At 32.2% G+C, this 20,475-nt stretch overlaps 1 protein-coding gene across 3 annotated transcripts in view; it reads left to right on the plus strand.

Annotated features, from left to right (window-relative positions):
• CSMD3 (CUB and Sushi multiple domains 3) overlaps positions 1–20,475 on the plus strand; it is a 572,913-nt gene that overhangs the window by 242,841 nt on the left and 309,597 nt on the right. For 2 of the 3 annotated variants that reach the window (XM_005516952.3, XM_005516953.3), the window contains 3 exons: positions 4,297–4,374; positions 8,978–9,065; positions 18,551–18,675. In XM_005516952.3, coding sequence (XP_005517009.1) covers positions 4,297–4,374; positions 8,978–9,065; positions 18,551–18,675 — 291 coding nt within the window. The remainder of the gene's footprint in view (positions 1–4,296; positions 4,375–8,977; positions 9,066–18,550; positions 18,676–20,475) is intronic. The other variant, XM_088051522.1, reaches the window with a different exon arrangement.

Here is a 20,475-nt window from a genome sequence, read left to right on the forward strand (position 1 = left end):
TTGAAGTAATGCAACCCGAGTACTGGCTTTGCATAAAACAGTGGTGTTTTAGTCCTCAGCATTTTAAATATTGTTTATATTTGATTTGAAAATGTACAAAATATAGAAAAAACAAGCTAGATTCTTCTGTTACATAAATGCTGTTGCATAACCCAGACAAAGACGTGAGTTTGTGGATTGACAGTGTTTTAAATAAATATCCTTCACATGGCTGTATATCCTGATGCTTCTGTACTGTAGAAGCAAATTTTCCTTCTTGATTTTTTTTTCCCATTTGGCCCTCAGGGGACATTTTTTTCACTGAAACCAGAACTGTGTCAGCTAAACAATCTTCATTCAAAATGAATTTTGTTTCTGGTGTGTGAGAGCTTTGCTGTATTTCTTTATGATATCTATGCTTAAAACTTCTTTACTTGAGACCCTTTTCTAATGCAGTGCCTATCCTGAAGTATAAAATGCTGGAATTGTTGGACTTAGTCCTCTCTTACAAATGTTTGTATGAAGCATGGCTGCATATATTGCATACATGCAAATATGAAATTTGCATAAATAAATAAATAAATAATTACACAGTCTTTCTATTAAAGAGAAAAAATGGACAATATTTTAGTCTTTATGTGTGCCTAAAATTTTGCCTGTAAGTGTTAGAATCTTCATCATCTTACATGAGAGACCATTTTGGTCAAAAACTTCAAGAAAATAATTCTGAACACATTTCACTTTAAATTGGCTATTTGAAAAGTGCACCTCTCTGGTGTGTCTATTGACTGAATATTAGTGCACACATCTGTAATACAAAAGTTCTTACCTAGACTTCAGTTATTACTGGGATTGTTCATATCCTTCCCACCTTAATAAAGCATTCAGTTCCATTTTTCCTTCATTAGAGAAAATATTGGGCCTTCTAACCTTAGAGAAAGTTACAGAGAAAGAGTGAGAGGGAGAGAAAGGTGCAGCTGTTCAGTCTCAAGAAGTGAAGGCTTTGTGGAGACTTTGGAGCACCTTCTATTACCTAAAGAGGACCTACAAGTGAGCTTAGAGAGACTTTTTGCATGGGCATGTAGTGATAGGACAAGGAGGGATGGCTTTAAAGTCAAGGAGGGTAGGTTTAGATTAGATATTAAGTTCTTTACCATGAGGGTGGTGAGGTACTTGAACAGGTACTTGGCAGTAGATGATCCTTAGGTCCCTTCCAACCCAAACTATTCTATAATGCTATGATAATAATTCAGTATTTGTATTAAAGTGACTTGAACTAGGTAAAAATCATGAGTAGTGTTGAGCAGAAATCCCAAGATGGATGCATAAATTATTTCCAGGGTTTTGACAGAATATTTGATTTGGTTTCAGAGTTCTGATGCTACTCTTTATGCTTCATCCAGTCATGTGATCAGAAATAGATTAAGGTTTGTCAGAGATTTATTCATATAGGAGATGTGCACCAGTGTTCCTTCTCCTCCAAAAATAAACAATACAAATAAACAAACCCGCTGTCTTTATCTATAAATTGAAAATCAACCAACCAACCAACCTGGAAGCTGTATGTATTTAAAGTAGTATTAAAAAAATAAAAAATAAGCCTCTCCTTTCATTATGACACTAGAAAGATGGTTATGTCATAGAGGGTTTTATAAATTTAGATTATTGTTAGAATATACTTTTGTCTTATTACTACCTTCCTTTTAAATTTGTACGTCTCCACAGGAATATTCTACTTTGTTGGTCTAATTATTTTCTTCTCTCTTGGCTGTTCAAATATATGACAACATACTAATCTGACTATATTTAAATATTTGTACTATTGTTACATCTGAACACTTTTTCTTAAAAGAAATGGACATATAAACTCATCTCATGAAAAAATAGGTATCTTAAGACCAGATTAATTAACTTCTTAAAGTGTCTGTTTTTCTTTGTGGATGGGCTTAGATGTGTTTTACTACACAATTTGCTGTCATGAATCCTCTGAGACATCTGAAAAGTGAAATCCACTTTCAGTATTTACTGTCATGTGTTTGACATGCAAAATAATCCTTATTTTACCAAGTATAAAATCATCTATTTATTGGGTAGGAGATTTTTTTTTTGATTGGTGATGGTGGGATTATTTTTATGTATGTCCATGCATTTGCAGCCCAGCACAAAGTTTAGTGTTGGCATGTTTGCCATACAGATTCCTATAACTACATCTTCACAGTGTATTCAGAAACTACTGTTCAGTAAATAACATACGAACTCCAGCTAAGAGTAAAATTCTTCTCTTGTAAAGGTGCTTAAGAGAACAAGAATTGCTTGCCTTCCTAGGGGTATTTAATAGTCTTGGAAAAGTGAAGCATATGACTAAAAAAATCTTTGATTTCACTGTGGTCACCAAGACACTCTTTTAACTATTCCCAGTCCCACCTTAGGTCTTGTGAACTCTTCTTGTGTACATAAACTAGGGATATGCCTTTTACGTGTTTCAGAATGAGTAGAAACAAATGGGAAAAAATCCTCAAAAAAAGGACAGTCAACCTTTAAGTGTGTTATTTTGATGACTTCTGAAAATAAAGGACAAATGTTCTCCATTGAGAACATTTAAATTCATTCTAGCACCTGAGGTCATATATTCAAGAGCACTCCCATCTTGCTTAGGTGCAGGAATTTTCTGATTCATGAGGAGTTATTTTAGATTGATCCTCAAAGAAAGCCAAAAGAGGGTTAAAGCTATAGTCCGGCATTCCTATTTACATAGAAATAATGTTTTAGAAATCTCAGACAATGACAGGGGAGCATTACTGTTATTCCAGTATTGCTGTGCTGTATGAAGGTAGAGTTCTTGGGTCTATGATTGCCACTGAGGATAGAACTGCTTATAGACTTCAAATAATTTGGAGATGGGGAGGGGCTTCTCCAATTTAGACTAAAAACCCACCAAAATCTACTATTTTGTGGTAACATATATGTTTCCCTTCTGCAAATAATGTATTTGCCAGAACCATTATCAATGTTTATACGTTACATTATAGTAACACACAAGTAAATTTACATTTTGCCTTTTGAGATTATAGTGTTTCTGTATTTAGAAGAAAATATGGTCTCTTCAATCAGAAGTATAACAATATTTATTGACAGATCATCTGTCTATCCTATAAATTGTCTTAGTATGCTCTTCTGAATCTGGTTCTGCTCTTGTGCTTAGTAATACTTTTATTTATAAAAAGGTATCAATAATATTTTGCTACTGTGGATTTTATACCTAATGTAAAGGTTCTTTGAATATCCATTGATTTTCTGAAAGAAGTAATGAGTATGAAAAATTATTTGATGAGGTACAGTGTATCTACTTATGTTAAGTTCTCCTAGATGTAGCTCCTTTAATCTATGCTGTCTTCATCAGCAGTATACGCTTGTAGCCAAGATAAAACGTCTTCTATATAGTTTCTAAAAATATATAGTGGCTGTAGTGACTACAAAGCCACTTAAGTATATTGTACCTAAAGTCAACTTATACTTAAAATTTGAAATGTTTTAAGCAGGTCCATTTTAATGTATAATTCACTGCTCACAGGCCAAGCATATTAAATTTAATTTAATGACTGAACAGGAAAGTTTCTTGTAGTGTATTTGCTTATTCTTGATTACATTTTTTTATATATGTTAAGTTTTGGGTTTATTCTCTTTTATTAGATGTTTTCTTTCAAAGATATGTTGAGGCCACAAGGTTTTCCTGGATTAACTGTCTAAATCATAAAGCCAGCCCACACGAAGGACTTTTACAGTAACAGATGAGTTGTGGGCTTAGGGGACAGGTGGTGACAGCTACCTTCCATATCACATTTTCCAAATATCAGTTTTCAAGCTAGAAAGAAGACCAGCTGCAGAACCAACAGCAGAACAGCAGTCTGTATTTTATCTTCTACATTCAAATACCATTTTTCTTCTTTTTTTTTCTTGACACAGAAGAAACAGCTACTTTAGAGCAAACATATTTAGAATTCTTTTCATTTTCCAAGTTCCATAAATGTGTGACAATATTTTACACAATTATGTGGTTCATGGAAATAAACACTTTTGGCCATAATTTTTTTATTAGTTATGCAGGGGGAAAATTAAGTTGCAAATACTATTTCTTTCCTTTGTCAGGTATACAAATTGGTCTCAATATTGATTTTTGTAAATTGTTTCAGACCAAAGGTACAAAATCTGAACCTTTGAGGTAGCCTTTGTATATACTTCCATGATAAAATTTGTCTAATGAAATATTTTAGATTGTATTGCCTGATACATGTTTTTGTTTTTGTTTTTTTTAACTAGTGAAAAAGGCCATAGATTTTAAATCTAGAGGATTTAAATTGTTTCCAGGGAAAGACAACAGCAACAAGTTTTCTATCTGTGAGTGTACTCCTTTTTTGTTACTTTTTTCTAGTGCAAGAGTGAAGTTTGTGGTGTGTTGTTTGTGTGTAATCATTTATGTATTCTGAAAATAGAGCTGGTTTCTGCAGTCTGCATGGTGAATTTTTAAGTATGGTTCTACTCTAAAGACAGCCTTTCTATAAATCTGGCATTGTAGAAGGACGTTATTTTGTCAGTAATATTGCAATAAATTTACAGTATTTGGAAGGAAACAATTCAGCCTCCTAGGTGTCAGCTGTAAATTTAGCTGTGAGTAGGAGATCAATTTTCTTAATTTCTACTACACTAGTAGAATCAAATGCCATTTAAACTGAAGTGTAGCCTCATTTACAAGTGCACAACCATATATGAGGTCACTGTTTGAATATTTTTTTAGTTCATAAAGTTTGACATTTTAATTGATTAACTAGGTATAGCTTTAAAAATAGTGGAGATGCTTGGTGCCTTCAATTTTAGTTACAGAAATTAGAAACTGAAAGTGCTTGACATCTCAGTGGACCAAGTCCTGATTAAATCGTGAGGAGTCAGTCAACTTTCTAGCACAAATTAAATAGGTGTGTCTCTAAATATATTAAAAGAATACTTTTGAAAAAGAGTATGCCATTTTTATAGAGGCCTTTTTGGAATAGAACCACATTTTAAATATTTAGAAGTAAATAAAATGGACTAAATATTTAGCATATGTTCGATTATACTGCATTTCATCATTCTTCACAGGACTGAAAGGACTTTTATTTGAAGCTTCCCAGGTTGGACATGTTTGCACTAATTATTTGTTTAAAGTATTGGTAATGGATTCAGTTTCCAGAACTTTGCAGGACACGTTAGCATACATTTTAATCTTTGGTTTTAGATTTTAAACTGTCAAGGTATTAGATATGATTTTTATTTTTTTTTTTTAGACAAAGATGTCTCCAAGACTCACAACCCTTTAGCATTCACCAAGTCAGAAAATAAAGCAAAAGATACTTCTGTTCAATTTTTGTAATGTCATGTATTGTCATATTCAACTTCTTGGTAAACTGCATCACCTAAATAGTTCTGTAAGACATTTCTGATTTACTTGAAAACTTTATATCAAGAAATTTAAATATTCTTTTTATACTTATTGGTGAATAGGAAACAGACTGATTATGCAGAAGTAATAGTAAGATAATTACAGTAGTGTTTATAAAGTACATCACTAAGGTCTCTCTCTGATGGCCCATCTGTGATTCTGTAGTTACAAATAACAATACAATAATAATGCAATGGATGATAAAAGAGATTGTTTATTTTGCACTAATCATTACATTTTCTACTACATAAAATTTAATAGGAATTCCATATTTATAATGATGTATCAGAAGCATGATATCCAAAGCTGATTGTTATGAAATTAATGATGAAATTTATCAACATATAAGGTCTTTAGATAATTTCATACGTTATGATATTCTGTGTAAAGCTGGAAACTACCTTTTCTGTTATTGATTATGCAGAATAGATTACTTATATGAGTCAATAATAAGTGAAGGTGAAAAACCTTAGTTATTTGTATCTTTAGTGATCATAATCTTGTCATAAATAGATAATTAAGTTTTTGTGTTGTAATCTAGAATTTGATTCTCTAGTCACTTCGGTAGCTGAGAATGTTGAAGAGATAGTATTTCATAAGTTTATGTATTTAGCTGTTGACAAGATAATTTTCTCAGTGTGGCCTCATCTGGGTCTAGTGTCATTGCACTACAATGACAGATAGGGTCCTTTAAGAAAAACAATGACCAGCATTCAACTGTTAGTGAAAATAAGTGAATATCTATTTTGCATTATACCTTTTATTAGCAATGTCTGTAAAATTTTTGTCTAGCATTCTCATCTGTATGTCCTTTCATTATTTTACATCTGTTGTTTTTTTTTTTTTGTTTATGTATCAGTTGTATAACATTCAATACTAATGCACAGGTAATTTGCATGGGGTAAAGCCAGATGATATTTGATATGATGATACATTGTGAAACAAGTATCCATCAGCTTCAGTTTAGAAGTGTTGACAGTAATGAATTAATTAATTGTCGGATTTAATTAAATCTGGATTAGACCTGCAGAGTTTCTTGGTACCAGTTTCATGACCAGACCTAGATGCATTTAATTTACTACAGGAAACCCTTTAATTGCTTATTGTGCATAAGCATCTGGGGTGTAAAACAAAAATATATGGACAGGTATCTGTGGAATTACATAGGGCTGTAGACTGAAAAGTCAGGTATTATGTCTATGTAAGTAACATCACTACAAAAATCCTAAACTGTGAAATTAATTTTCACTAGGTATTTAAGAGCAACCAGAATGGGTTTAAGATTGTGTAAATGTATTTTGGAATTGGGATCAAATCAGAAATCAATATCTACCTATAACAATTTCCTCTGTATTTTTATTGCAGTATATATCTTAATTTTTAAAAAATGTAATTATTTAATTAATTTTTCTTTAACATAAACCTTTATATTTTTGTTTATGGGTATTGATAACTCCATATATTATAATTTAAAATTATATTCTGTAGAGTATTTCTAGGAATAAAACTTTCTACAGAAGGTATTAAAAACCAATAGGATTTTCAAGCTTCCATTTCTGGTAGAAATGGAAGTGTATAATACTTCTTGTGTCTTGCAATCCAGTAGAATATTCTTTTTATATGAATATTTGCTCTATTACCTGTGTATGGGGAAAATAATGTACAAAAATAAAATAATTATTTGAAACATTAAAACATGAACTATAATAAATAGAAATAATACGGTTTAAACACTATTTTTATTTTTTACAGTTTTTATTTTCATTTTCTTCTTTGTGCATTGATATACATTGCATGACCAAATGACACCATTATAATTTCTGTAATATTATTATCAGAAATCATGAATAATTTTTAACTAAAGTTTTAATATATATGTAATGTCAGAAAAGTTTGAAAGTCTTCTATATATATATATGCAGGGTACTTTTGATGATTCTGAGTTTCTCATGTCTCATATTGAAGCACCCAGTTATTTCAAAGAGAGAGTTAATTCTAAATGCTTATACTACAAGATAGCTTTTTAAAATTCAGTCTATGGAATTTTAGTTGTCAGAGTAATATATATATTTCAACACTGGCATGAACATGGGTTTCTGTAGCTAGTATGTTTTTATCTCATGTACATCTACTGGAGGAGGAAAAGACTGAAATTTGAAACCAGGAGGAAGATTCCTGGCACAAAAGTCCCCTGAACATAGAAATCCAGATGAACAGAGATTGCCTTGGTGTGTTTTAGAGCAATATTTGACATGTTACAGGTGTCTTGGGAGAAAGGAGAGTAAATACTGTGGTTCCAGCTACAAGCACTGAGGTTGATAGGTTTTTTGAGCAATGTGCTGTGTTGAGATGTTTTCTATTTAAGCCTGTACAACATTTGCATTTGGCTTTTGGCTTTCTCAGGGGTACCAAACCAATTCTTCCCTTTCTGTGTATGTAAGAATACACATTTCAAGGAAGAGAAACCCCAAGTATTCTGAATTTTATTCCTCTTCATTAAAAGTTGAAAATTAATGAACACCCTTTAAAGGAATATTTAGAATCTACTCTTTTTTTTTTTGTTTGTTTGTTTGTTTTAATGCCATGGTGTGGTTATCCTAATTACATGCAAACCTTTTCCTTAAAGGGAAGTAAAATTCTAATACTGCAGATCCATTGGTATAGTTCATCAGTAATAAAGATGAAGAAAGGCTAAAATATTTTTCTGCTTAATACAAATTACTTGGCTCCATATCAACTTTTTTTTTTTTTTTAAATACTTTTCTGTCTGCCATGAATTTATCAAGCAATAGGAGAATAACATCCTTTGCTAATTTTCTGGTTTTGTGAATAGGTGGTTGAATATGCTGAGATATGGTTAGCTTCTTACAAATTTCTGGAAAAATGCAGAGAATGCTTCACAGGAAATTTCTCTCTGAAGATCCATTTTAGTTTATTGTAAGATAAATGTATGCAAATCAAACTAGCATTTTGAGTTTACCTTCAAATCACCATATTTTGGGTATATATACATTTTCAATACTGATTAAAGACAGTTCTCTCAGCAGGAGCTTATGCATTCAAGTTTTATTACAATTCAAGGAGAAAAGGTCAGCTCTTAGTGGAGATGACATTTATTAGTGTATGTTCAAAATAAAATCTTACAGCCCTAAACCTGATGAAGATTCCTTTAAATCTTACTGTTTAATAAAGAAATAATAATAACATTTCCATATGGATTCAATAATATTGCAAACAAAACAGCTGATTAATACATCTGATAAAAACTTGCGTTATTTTTTTAAAAAAAAATCAGAAAATACTTACTTTGATAATTAAAGTGAGGACAAACTTATTTATTGAAACTAGAGCTTATATGGGTGACCATATTCTGTAAACAATCTGTTTTAAAAGACCTAAAATGAAAAGAATATATTCTCATATTTGTTAATTGCTTACCTTTGTATTTTCTAAAAGCATTGTTATTTTATCTCCTTCTTTTGTTTATTTTATTTTGTTGTTTTTGTGTTTGTTTTTTTTTTCCAGTAAATGAGGGAGGTATTAAACAGGCGTCCAATTTGTGTCCAGATCCTGGAGAACCAGAAAATGGAAAACGGATAGGCTCAGATTTTAGGTAAAATATAAATTCTACCATTGTATCATTTCTCTGATACTGAACTTGGAAAATTAATATGTTAAAAATATATTAATGTTGCTGAGTAATTTTTCAAAACTGACCGTCTTAGTAAAAAGCGCACTAGAATTCTGTATAAAATTATGTAATGCAATGTAGCATGCACTTAGTATGCAAAAAGATAAAATACCTACCTAGAAGGGATCATATATCTCTGAAAATCTGACAAAAATAATATTGAAGGTAAGTTTAAATTATTTTCTCATGTAAATACCGTGCTAGATATATAAATATTGAGCATACATGTTGTATTGGAGGCTTTTGCAAAGGACAAAGAAAAACTGAATACAGCACAAGAAGAAGAATAAAACCTCAAAGAAGAAATTTCAGATCTAACAGAAATATTAATTCACTCTAATAGAGAAATTACATTCCCTACAGTATGTTTTTCAGGAACCCAGAAGTTTGATATGTGCTGACATATTTCCCTAGTAGTCCTCACACTGGCATAGCACTCTTAATTCAGACTATTTTTCTTATAAATTTTTATGCATCCTCCTTTATTCACAGATATATTTCAAATTCCTTATCTTGTAAGATAAAAAAAGCTTTCAGTACTCTTTCAAAATATTCTATGTTGTTTTCTCAGTGAACTTGACTCCTAATTCCAGTAGCACCAGTGGTTGATGAGTAGAGACATAGAAAATGAATTTTTGAGAATGTTATGGATTAATTTTACTCTCTTTTCTGAGTTTCTGATTTTGTTTTCCTTTTCAATTGATGAACACTTATTTAAAAGGGTTGACATTCACACTATTTTATATTTGACATACAAAGACACTTTAGAGTGTATAAAAAAATCTAAAGCTATGTTCTTTTTTCACATTATATGCTAATTTCACATTATGTTTACAAAACATAAGACACCTTAATGATTAAAGAAAAAGACAGAAAGAAGTAGAAGGGTGATAGTTTTTAAATTAATTGCTTTTATTACATTGAAGTTTGTTTGCTATACATTTTGTATTGTACCTATCACAGTACTCTTTTAAGCATTTGAAGATAACTCAGAGTAATTTAGACGTACAAAGATTTTACAAATTATGACACTTCATTCTTTTACATAAATTCTTGTACTTTTTTTTGTGTGTGTGTTTTTTTTTCTCCTTGTAATCAAGCAAAAGACAGGATTGAAAATTACATCCTAACTAAATCTGCTAGCTAGCTAGCTAGCAATTATTACAATTTCTCAATTTGTAATTCTCAAATTATAAATGTCTCCCTATTTCTCTAGTTTTGAGAAAATTTCAATGTGCATCTGAGTAAACTTTATAACTAATTTTGTAAATATGTAATTTCTAATGTTAGCTTGCAAAAAAAAGTAGATATTTTCAGAGAAATTAAAAAAAACCTCTTTTTAACTGTCATACTTTCTATAATCATTACTTTTGCTGGTGTTTTGTATTTTAACTTCAAAAATATGGCTTGAGAGAAACAGCATTTGACAGACAACTTGCCTGTTCTTTTCTAGTGCTATCTGCAAGTGATCACGAAAAGACCTACTTACAAACATTATTCTAGTTAAATGTATGTGAGGACAGTGCCTCAAAAAAGATATGATCATGCCCTCATCTTTCTTTTTAGACCAAAATGCTAGGATTTCAGTTAACATTATTCTTCATTGTACACTGGGATGATGTATCAGGCTTTCCTATTTCAAATGCATTTATGAGAAAATGAAGGGAGAAGGCATTCAAACTGCCAAACAATAGTATAAAACATATACAAGTACCAGAGTCAATATATTCTCCAGTGTTTCTTTTCCCTAATTTCTTACTAATCTTGATGAAATTTTTTCTCTTAAAAAAAGATTTTTTTTAAAAATCCCCAAACTATCTGTTTGAATTTATACTTCTAAAGAACAGCACTGGTGCCTATTAGTAAAACATGTACATTTAGCTCAAATTGAACACTACATACATTGATAAAGATCTTACAGGGAACAAAAATAGACTAAAAATTTTCATCAGAATTAATAAAATTTCTGATTTCAATTCTTGCCATTAAGACAATGGTTGTTCAATTGCTTCATAAGCTTCCAAAATAAGAATGTTACAAATTATTATTATTATGTTACATTAAGTTAAAGAGATCTAGTACTGTGAAAAATCTTTTCCTAGCTTATACCTGGCATATAGAAAAGTATCACACTTTCACCTTTTACTTCTTGAACTCACTCTTTCTGTAATGAAGGAAACAGCTTTACTTTATGCTTGCCTCTTTTCTTGCTTTCTGGAAAGAAAGTGACAATTCCAATTACAATGCCTTCATTTGAAAACACAGAAGTTTGGAGAAGGGTTTAGTTCTGTTTCTACTAAGATCAATCAAAATTTGATTTCTGTACAATTTAATATATTTTAGAGAAGAGCATGTTCTTGTCACATCTCCTTAGCTTTCTTCAAATGTGAAGGTGTAGGTTTGGAAGCATTGTATTACAGTTTTACTTCTGTTCTGATTATGAATACTACTTTCTCTCAGCACAGTTAATTTCCTCTTACATGGTTCTTACACAGATTTATAAAATCTGTAATTCAAGCTCTAAGACAAACTGGAGCATTCCATGACACTATTTGGGGGCTGTAATTCCATGCTGACCCTTTTGGATATTTTTTCTAATGTGAAAATTTCCCAGAGCAGTATTCTGGAGTATTAAATGCATTGTTTCTGATTCTAGATGCCTATTTGTGCATAAAAGGTTTTGCGTGTTGAAATAAAGACTTATAGCTGCCAGCTTTTCCTGTACTGAGAAGAACATTCTACTTCAGAAAGAAAACTTCACTTCCCTAGGAGTTTCTTTAACATTTTAGACACACTAGTGACTGTTTGGCTGGAATTTGCAATTTTACTTTACTTGTCATCCACTAAAATAAACATATTTTCCATGTGTCCAGTTTTAGAATCAATACCACTATGTAAAAATATAAGAGGCAATAGATACAGACAAAAAGTTTTCACATAGTCTTGTTTCTATTTTTCTTTATTTCTAGTGGAATAAACATATTCAGACTGAATTATCCTTGAACAAGTGTTTTCTTATGAGGCAATCATATTTTTCCTCCACTATCTCAAAGTCTTGTCTTCATGATATGAATGAATGAGCCCATCTCTATCCCTCTACCTCTGTAGTGTGGTCCCACTAAGATTTAAATATGAGATTCTGATCAAACCTATATTGCAACAAAGCCGTGAATACTGTTGGACAAGAATGATGTCTTTAAAATACATATTCTACTGGCAGAAGGAAAAATATGAAGTTTATGATAAGGACAGTTTATTTTAACAACAGGTTGACTTACAGTATAACTAATGATAATATCTTCTTTAATTTTATATTATAAATTAATTTATAGTTACTTTCTTTGGAAGAATGAAGTTTAGTATTAATTGACTAGATTGACTAGTAGTTTCACACTTGATTTTCCTTAAATCTTCTCTGAATCACCTATCCTTCTCTGCAGACATGCAAGATGAGCTTCTAGACTCAGAAACTTGAAGACAAACATCCTGAAAAATTAAAAAACTCAGCATGAGATACGAGGCTAGTTTATGTGGGATCTGTGCACATATCACTTTTTAACACTTAAGTGGCTCCTTTGTCAAGGACAAGTGCCGGACAATACAAAATTTGTTAGAAATGATGTGGTTTTTTTTTAAAGATGAATTACCAATGACCGCCATAGTGTTGGGAAATCCCCATAAACTGAAATTTAGTCATCAGTTTACTTTTTTCAGCACACAGTAAGGATTTTTCTTGATCAGAAGTATGGAAGATTTAGATATTCTAACATATATCCTGGAATCCTAAGATTTTTCAGAATATTTTCAAGTAATATATAAACTGATCTGTGAAAATGTTCCTATGGATGTTCTTGAGAGAGATGCTGTGACTTACCTTAGTTCTCATACTGTGACAACAAAGACAGCAGTAGAACCTATCTGTAGCTTGCACATAAAAAGTATGGATCAGTAGGGTGTAGAAAGTTGCTAGGTTGCAAAAAAATATTCATTGTTCATAATCTTGAAAGCTTATATGTCTTTAGTTTCTTTTGCTGCAGGTGGAAGAAAGAATATATGAACTGAAATACTGATTGTTTCTTTATGCTACCATTAAAATATATGATATTTCTAAATTTACAAATTGATAGAGATGGACTTTAAGAACTGATTAGTTATTTCTGGCTATACATTTTCTTCTATGGTTAAAAATGGCATCCTCTCTCAAATTTGTTCAGTTGCACACATGAACTGAATAGCTAATACATCAGAAAAATGGTTTTGATTCCTTGCATAATTGATTATTTTTCAACAATAATTTAAAAAACATATCAAATAATGGAGGAAAATAATCTAAAATGAGGTAGTTTTCTACACAAATGCTAACTATTAAAATAATGCTATTCCCTACAAACTTTATATGAAGTTCAAAATTTTAAACTTGCTCTTTCTCATCCTTTAGATGTTGTATAGTTAATTTTGGACTCCTTACTGCTTTTAGTTTCTCTTACTTAAAAAGGAATCCCGAATCTGGGGCAAATTATGAAAACTTTATAAACAGATATTAAATTATTTTTTTTTCACATTTGTACTAACTTCCTTATTAAATATTTATTCATACATTTTTTCCTAATAAAAATATATCCAAAGTTTGGGTTTTTTATGAAAATGCAAACCTAATGGCAATCATCTTTTGTCTGATTAGAAACAAATTTACAGATAAAGTTATTGAGAGACACTCATGTCAAGCATTCATCTTTGGAGTTTTGAACTGCCATAGCACATTATATTATATATGCAAAAGCTTTGCATAAATTCAGGAAAAATTAAGCAGTTTATGTTAATCATAGAAATATTGATTGGAAGGGTCCATCCAGTCCATCCTGCCCAAAGCAGGACTAGTCAGATCGGCTGTGGCTTTGTTTAGCCAGTCCTAAAAGCTCCCAAGATTAAAGATTTCACAAGAGTTTGAGTATGCTGTTCCAGCTCTGCCCTCCTTTATTGAAGGAAATTTATTTTAAAGGGAAATCTGAATCTTCCAAACTGTCCCTTGTATGTTATCTGGCACATCTAGAAAAGTTTGGTTTCATTATCTTTGTAATGGCTCCTGAAATCGTTATGGTCTGCTATTAGATAGTACTTAAGCTTTCTCTTTGTCAGACTAATTAAGCCTAGCTGCGTTAACTTTTTCAGTGGGTCATGTGCTTTCACCCTCCGACTAATCTCCAAACTCTTGAGTTTTTTACCTATCTCTCTCTTCAAGTGGGAGGCAAAACATTGGGTCTAATATTGCAGATACATCTTCACCAGCTGAGTAACAATTTCACTTGATCCGCTGCCACCACTTCTACTATTGTTAAGTATATAGTTTGTTTTATTCAGGATGAGAACATGTTACTATCAATAATGCAGAACATTGTACCCCCACTTGTTGAGATTTGTGAGGTTTCTATTTGCCCAGTGATGGACTTAGTCAGGCTTCTGGATTGAAGGTCTGCTCTTCAGTGTGTCAGCTACTTTTCCTACTTTAGTTTTGTCCATCAATATATGGATCCATAAATTCTGTCTCCCCATCAAGGCTGAGGATGAAAATATTACACAGCACCAGAACCTATGTTAATTTTATGATGCTCAGATTATTACTGTCCACCAGCTGAATATGAAGCAATTGATTCCTACTCTTTAAGCACAACTTCCAGGCCAATTTTAAATATATGTCTATTCAGTGCATATTTTGTCAGCTCTCAAAACACACTGCTGTAAAAGGCGCTCTCAGAAACATTGCTGATGTTGAGCACTGTTACACTGAGAATTGCTACATCTACGACTGGGCCATGCAGCCGGTCATTTTGTCATAGAAGGCAATCAAGTTGATCAAATATCATTCGGCTTTGGTAAATTTGTGTATGTGCTCTTGGTTTCCAGTTCATGCTTTACTAGACCACATGTTTCCAGAGATCAATGTATGATCCCTAGCATCTCATTGCCCTTTTTAAAAGTTCATGTAATGTTAGCCTTTCTACAATCAGTCAGAACATCTCATCATAGCTTTTCATAGATGATACCCACCTTGCACAGACTCAGTCAGATTTTTCAGCAGCTTTTGGTGAAAGCTCTCTGGCTGCCTGTCCTTGAATATAGCTGCCTCCTTTTACCTGTTGTTTCCAAGTATTGGCTGTCTCTCTTCTTCACAGATCATGTTGGTACATACAGATACCTAGGAGCATATCTACTGTAGAAATTGATGCAGAAAAAGCATTTAGTGCTTCTGCCAGTATGCTTTCCATATAGGATTTCAGCAACACAAGATTGATACATCCATTTACAAATGAACCCACATTGTATATGAACTTGCTTTTGTGACTAAAATACCCTAAGAAGCTTTTTTGCTTACCAATGTGCCTTACCAGTCTTAGCTTTAGCTAGGGTCTCATTCAAAAAGTCTAATTTAGTTATACAGGGAATACTAAATTAGTAGATCCAGTTCAGAAAGCTCATTAATCATAAATGATCAAAAGATGCACTATAAATGGTTCCTGTATTCTAAAGATTTTCTCTGAGCATTAAGTTTTCATCACTTTCAATGTTAGCATACTGAAGAAAATGGTCATTGACTGCATCCACAATATTTTTTAATGAATATATTCTGCTTCTGAAACTTTCTGAGATTTTCATACTATCCTTGAGATTTTCCTTTTCTTACTGATGTATATCTATATTGTATATAACAATGAACAACTTCATAGCTATATCGTGCTTCAGTTCTCTTGAGATTTACAAAGCAGAAATAGTCTATTCACACTTTTAGGGAGTTTCATCTGATAAGCAGTTTAGATCAAATATAAGTCAGGAAATCAAACCGTCCTTATTTTTTCACACTATTTTTGGTCATTTGTTCCCACAATCTGTTTTCGGACTACTCTGATAGTTTTCTCTGATCTAATACCTGCACAGAATTCAGAGATTCCCCTAAAACCAGCTTCCACGATCTGATTTTGTTACTCCACAATTTTTAGTTCTCTAACATACAAGAAGGCTGAGATCAGATCTTTCACATGTCCTCCTTTCAGTACCTTTGGATACGTAATAGATATCATCAATTTTATCCTATCAAGGATCTCTTTGGCCTATAGCACAATCCTTCCATCATTTGAGATTCTGTCAAAGAAAAAGAAAATAAAAAATAAAAACTTAAAACCCTACTGAAATCATTGCTAAGTCACCACACCACACAAACCCTCATCAAACTCTTGGTCTTACTTTTTTTTTTGTTTTGTCTTGGAGCTGATAATCTTTTCCTGGTAATTTGCATGTCCTTTTTTGAATCTTCATCATATTCACCTCCTGTACTTCATGCACCATCTGATGGATGAAAGTGACACTACCATCTTGTAAACAAGTTATCAAACTTGTTTTAGAGAAAGATGAATTTCTGACTGAATTCTTCTAGGTCACAGATTAAAGGTATTGGGAAAAAAAAATATTGTCATTAGAAACAAGAAGAATCTCTCCTTCAGTCACTGTATGGGCCATTCGCTTAAGGGTTGGACTCCATCATCTTTGTGGGTGCCTTCCAATGCAGAATATTCTATGATTCTGTGATTCTCTGATACTCAAAAATTTGGAAAGAATTGAAAGAATTTCCATTTTTAAGAGTATATAAATAGATAATGACAGCAAAATATTAAAAAATGGTAATCTTGACTATGCTTTTACGTTCCTGAGAGACACATTTTCTTAAAATTTTCTTGACAAGCTATTATTGTCTTTTTTTTAGTTGATCTTCCATTGGAACTGATCTCCTACTCTTCCATTTTCTTTCTTATACTGGTACTTTATCATCTGCATATCTAATTGCCCTTAGTAGGCCTCACTCACACAGCATATATGTCACAAATCATGTAAATTATCCAGTCTCACTCTGTTTATGAGTCCAGTCATATACTTATAGTCATATACTATTAAATATCAGTTTAGTATCAAACTTATTTGGAGAAGTAAATTTGGACTTCATAATGTGAGCATTATTTACCCTTTTGTAGGTGATAGAAATAATTATCATACTTATACAGTCTTCATAATCATTCAGACCTCTGTGATTTTTGTCTGTTATGGATTTTTACCAGTTTAATTTTATTTGAAAATGGTGTACTTCCTGCTCAGCATTTTCTCTTTAAATCAGTCCATGGCTAGTTAAAGGAAATATATTTCCTTATTATTTTCTTCAAGTGTTCCTTTTTTTTTCATAATAATAAAGACACTCAGATTTTCTCAATATGACTTTCTGAAGCAGATAATTATGAAAATCTAATCTTGAGAAAGATATTCTTGTCTTCCCAATTGCCATATAGTCCCTGTAGCAGCTGTGGATAATTTTTTACATTAGTTATAGGTAATCATTGTTTTTCACAATTTTGAAATATCCTCCAATTCTATGATCTGCCTTATGGCTCTTTTTCTTCAGTTGCCTTTCATCCTTACATTGCAAGGGCCTTTACATTATGTTTACTTTTTTTTTTTCAGTTTGTCACTATTGTATCTCCTTTTTTTTTCATGAATTCTGCAGTTATTCTTTATCCCATTCTTTCACAAATATTCTTACACAAACAGGAGCTGTTTTGGAATAGTTTATGGAGCTGTTACCTGCTATCAAATCCTCCTTTTCTGAGATGTCTGTTCAGGTGACTGTATCATCTTTCATGCCCCATTTTCTTAGTATCTATGTCTCTGTAAGGCTCAGGTACATCCCAGATTTCATCAGCTATTTTGTGCTGACACCCTTCCTTTTCAAATATCTAACATTTCTAACTCCCTTTAGTTAATTCTTGTTTTGATAAGTATCAATCTTCTTCAGTAGCTTTTTCATCATAGATGCATATGAATGTATTATTAATGAATCAGGGTTGGGAGATATTCCCAACGTATTATTTATATCCTGAGGTCTACACTAGGAGAAATAAAATGTTTATTTATTGAATGGTGAGAAAAAGAAACAGTGATTTCTTTTTCAGTCTTGTTAGTTGACATTTTGACTTTTCTTCTAGGTGATTCCCTTATGTCTCTTTCACATTCTTTCCTAGCTTCAATTAACATAAATAAATACTTTCAGTTACACAATATCTAGGTTTGTCAAATTTTTGCTATATGGAGGTCTGAAGTTAGGTCAGAAAATAGTCACTTGACCTCCAAATGGCTGTTAAAAGAGATAAACCGGCTCCAGACAAGTAGGCCCAGAGAGGGCTGAACATTGTGCACTATCAGGCTAGTACATAGACTTCAGCCTTTTGCTGTTGAGAACAGGAACTTGTGGATTGCATATTTGTATTGCTTGTCAAGACCATCTCAAGACCTCATATCTAAAGGAATGAAAAAAATGGGCTGCTGTCTATTTGTTTAAAAATGCTTCTTTTTATGTCATTGTTTGATTGTAGCTTGGGAGCAACAGTACAGTTCTCCTGTGATGAAGATTATGTGTTACAAGGTTCCAAAAGTATCACCTGTCAGAGGATAGCTGAAGTTTTTGCTGCATGGAGTGATCATAGACCTGTATGCAAAGGTAAACAGATTTTCTTACACTCACAGTGATTATTCCATTTGTCATCTGTCCATTGTTTGATAGCTGATCCTATGATTTTTTTTATGTAAGTACTGGAAATTTTAATCCTAGTGTCCCTTTTAGTAAAAAAGGATTTACCTATGCTTTGCTTAACATGAATTTTGTATTTCAGTATGCTTATTTAACTAGGAAACTTACATTATAAATTTTGCTTTATAAGGAGCTGACACAAACCTATCATGCTAAATGTTAGGACTTAGCAAGATGGATATAAAAATTGCAGTGATTTAACATAAAATCAGTAGTTCACCAAGCTTCTTCATTACACATTTTATAAACAGATAAGAATTTCTTGAATTTTTAATAGATAAGTAGCAGAGAAGTAAGTCTACACTTGGTTTTGACCCTGAACAAATGGATAAAGGGAAAAAATAATCCGTAAAAGAAGAAAAGCACAAATTAATTTTGCTGAAAATATATTATACAATGTCAAGTAGTATGATGAATCCCTGAATCAAGGAATGAAAGTAATAGTGTGTAGGTACATATTGGATACTAGTATATGTAATGAAAATACTAGTGTGCACAAATACACAGAAATTGTCCTTACTACAATAGTTTTTTTTCTGGATTTCAAACTTAAAGTACTGAAAGAAAGTGTCCCTTAGGAACATTTCAAGTCAGTATAAAAAGTAGACATTGAAGGGTCAAAGTCTTAGATTTCATTCCACTATAGAACGACGTGGCTCCTTTGAGACCTTCACTATGTGACTACACCAGGAAAAGGCAGCAAACAAAGCTCATAACTATTCTGCAGCACACAGGCAAAGAAGCTGTGCTTTACATCCCAACTCTGCAGCAAAGGATGTTCAGATGGAGCAGCAAATTGTCTAGAACACTGTATTTCCCCTCCTGACATACTTCCCAAATACAGATAAAAGCTGCAAGGAGTCATACAATTTCTTATTAAATATACAGACAAAAAGCCATGTTTGTCATTAGTCTCACTTGTGACCCTAATGTCTTCAGCTAGTGATAGTAAATGAGGAGCCTTCCTCTCACCTCTATACCCCCAACTTCTTTCCAGGCATCTGGTGTGACTTTAAACACACTCATCACCAGAGTATTGTTTCTCTGAGGGGACTGCAAAAGTGACATTGTTTCTAGAGGCTAATGTGAGGGAAGGAACAAGCCTTCATCCAGCAGCAGCTGAATCTTCCTGTGTTCAGTACTGATAAATAAACATGCTTTATGAAAGTGCAATGCAACTCTAGGTTTATTTCACATATCTAAATGTCAATTTTTTTATTCAATTGTGCAAGATGGTCTGTCAGAATACAGTGGAAGAAATAGCTCTTTACCTTTTGCAATTTATGTGGTGTCATAATAATCACTGGAGAAATAGGATAGGCTCATGTTTACTTGAGGTTGCTTGTCTTCATACAGGAAAAGTTAACCAGTAGAGCATTCAGCAAAGATCTGAATATCTAGGAAAGAACAATAAAAGTGTTACTGACTTCAACAGACTAGGAATTTAGTGCCTTAAAACTGTCATTTGAAAGCACAAAGGACACAGTTTATATCCTTTGTAATATTTGTGAAAGGGATTCAAGCTATGTAAATAAGATTTTTTTTTTCACCTGACATGCAATTGTAAATAGCCACACAGACTTTCATTTGAAAATAAATACCTTTTGTAATCTTCAGAAATAGATAATGCTGTTTTGTATTAGTCTAATTTTTACAAGCTTCCTTTAAACTTTTCAGTGCTTTGGCCATTGATTCAATGGGTTGTATAGG

This window comes from Pseudopodoces humilis, chromosome 1 (assembly GCF_049639895.1).
Source record: "Pseudopodoces humilis isolate 2021_Gansu_Grassland_sample_001 chromosome 1, ASM4963989v1, whole genome shotgun sequence".
Lineage (NCBI taxonomy): Eukaryota > Metazoa > Chordata > Aves > Passeriformes > Paridae > Pseudopodoces > Pseudopodoces humilis.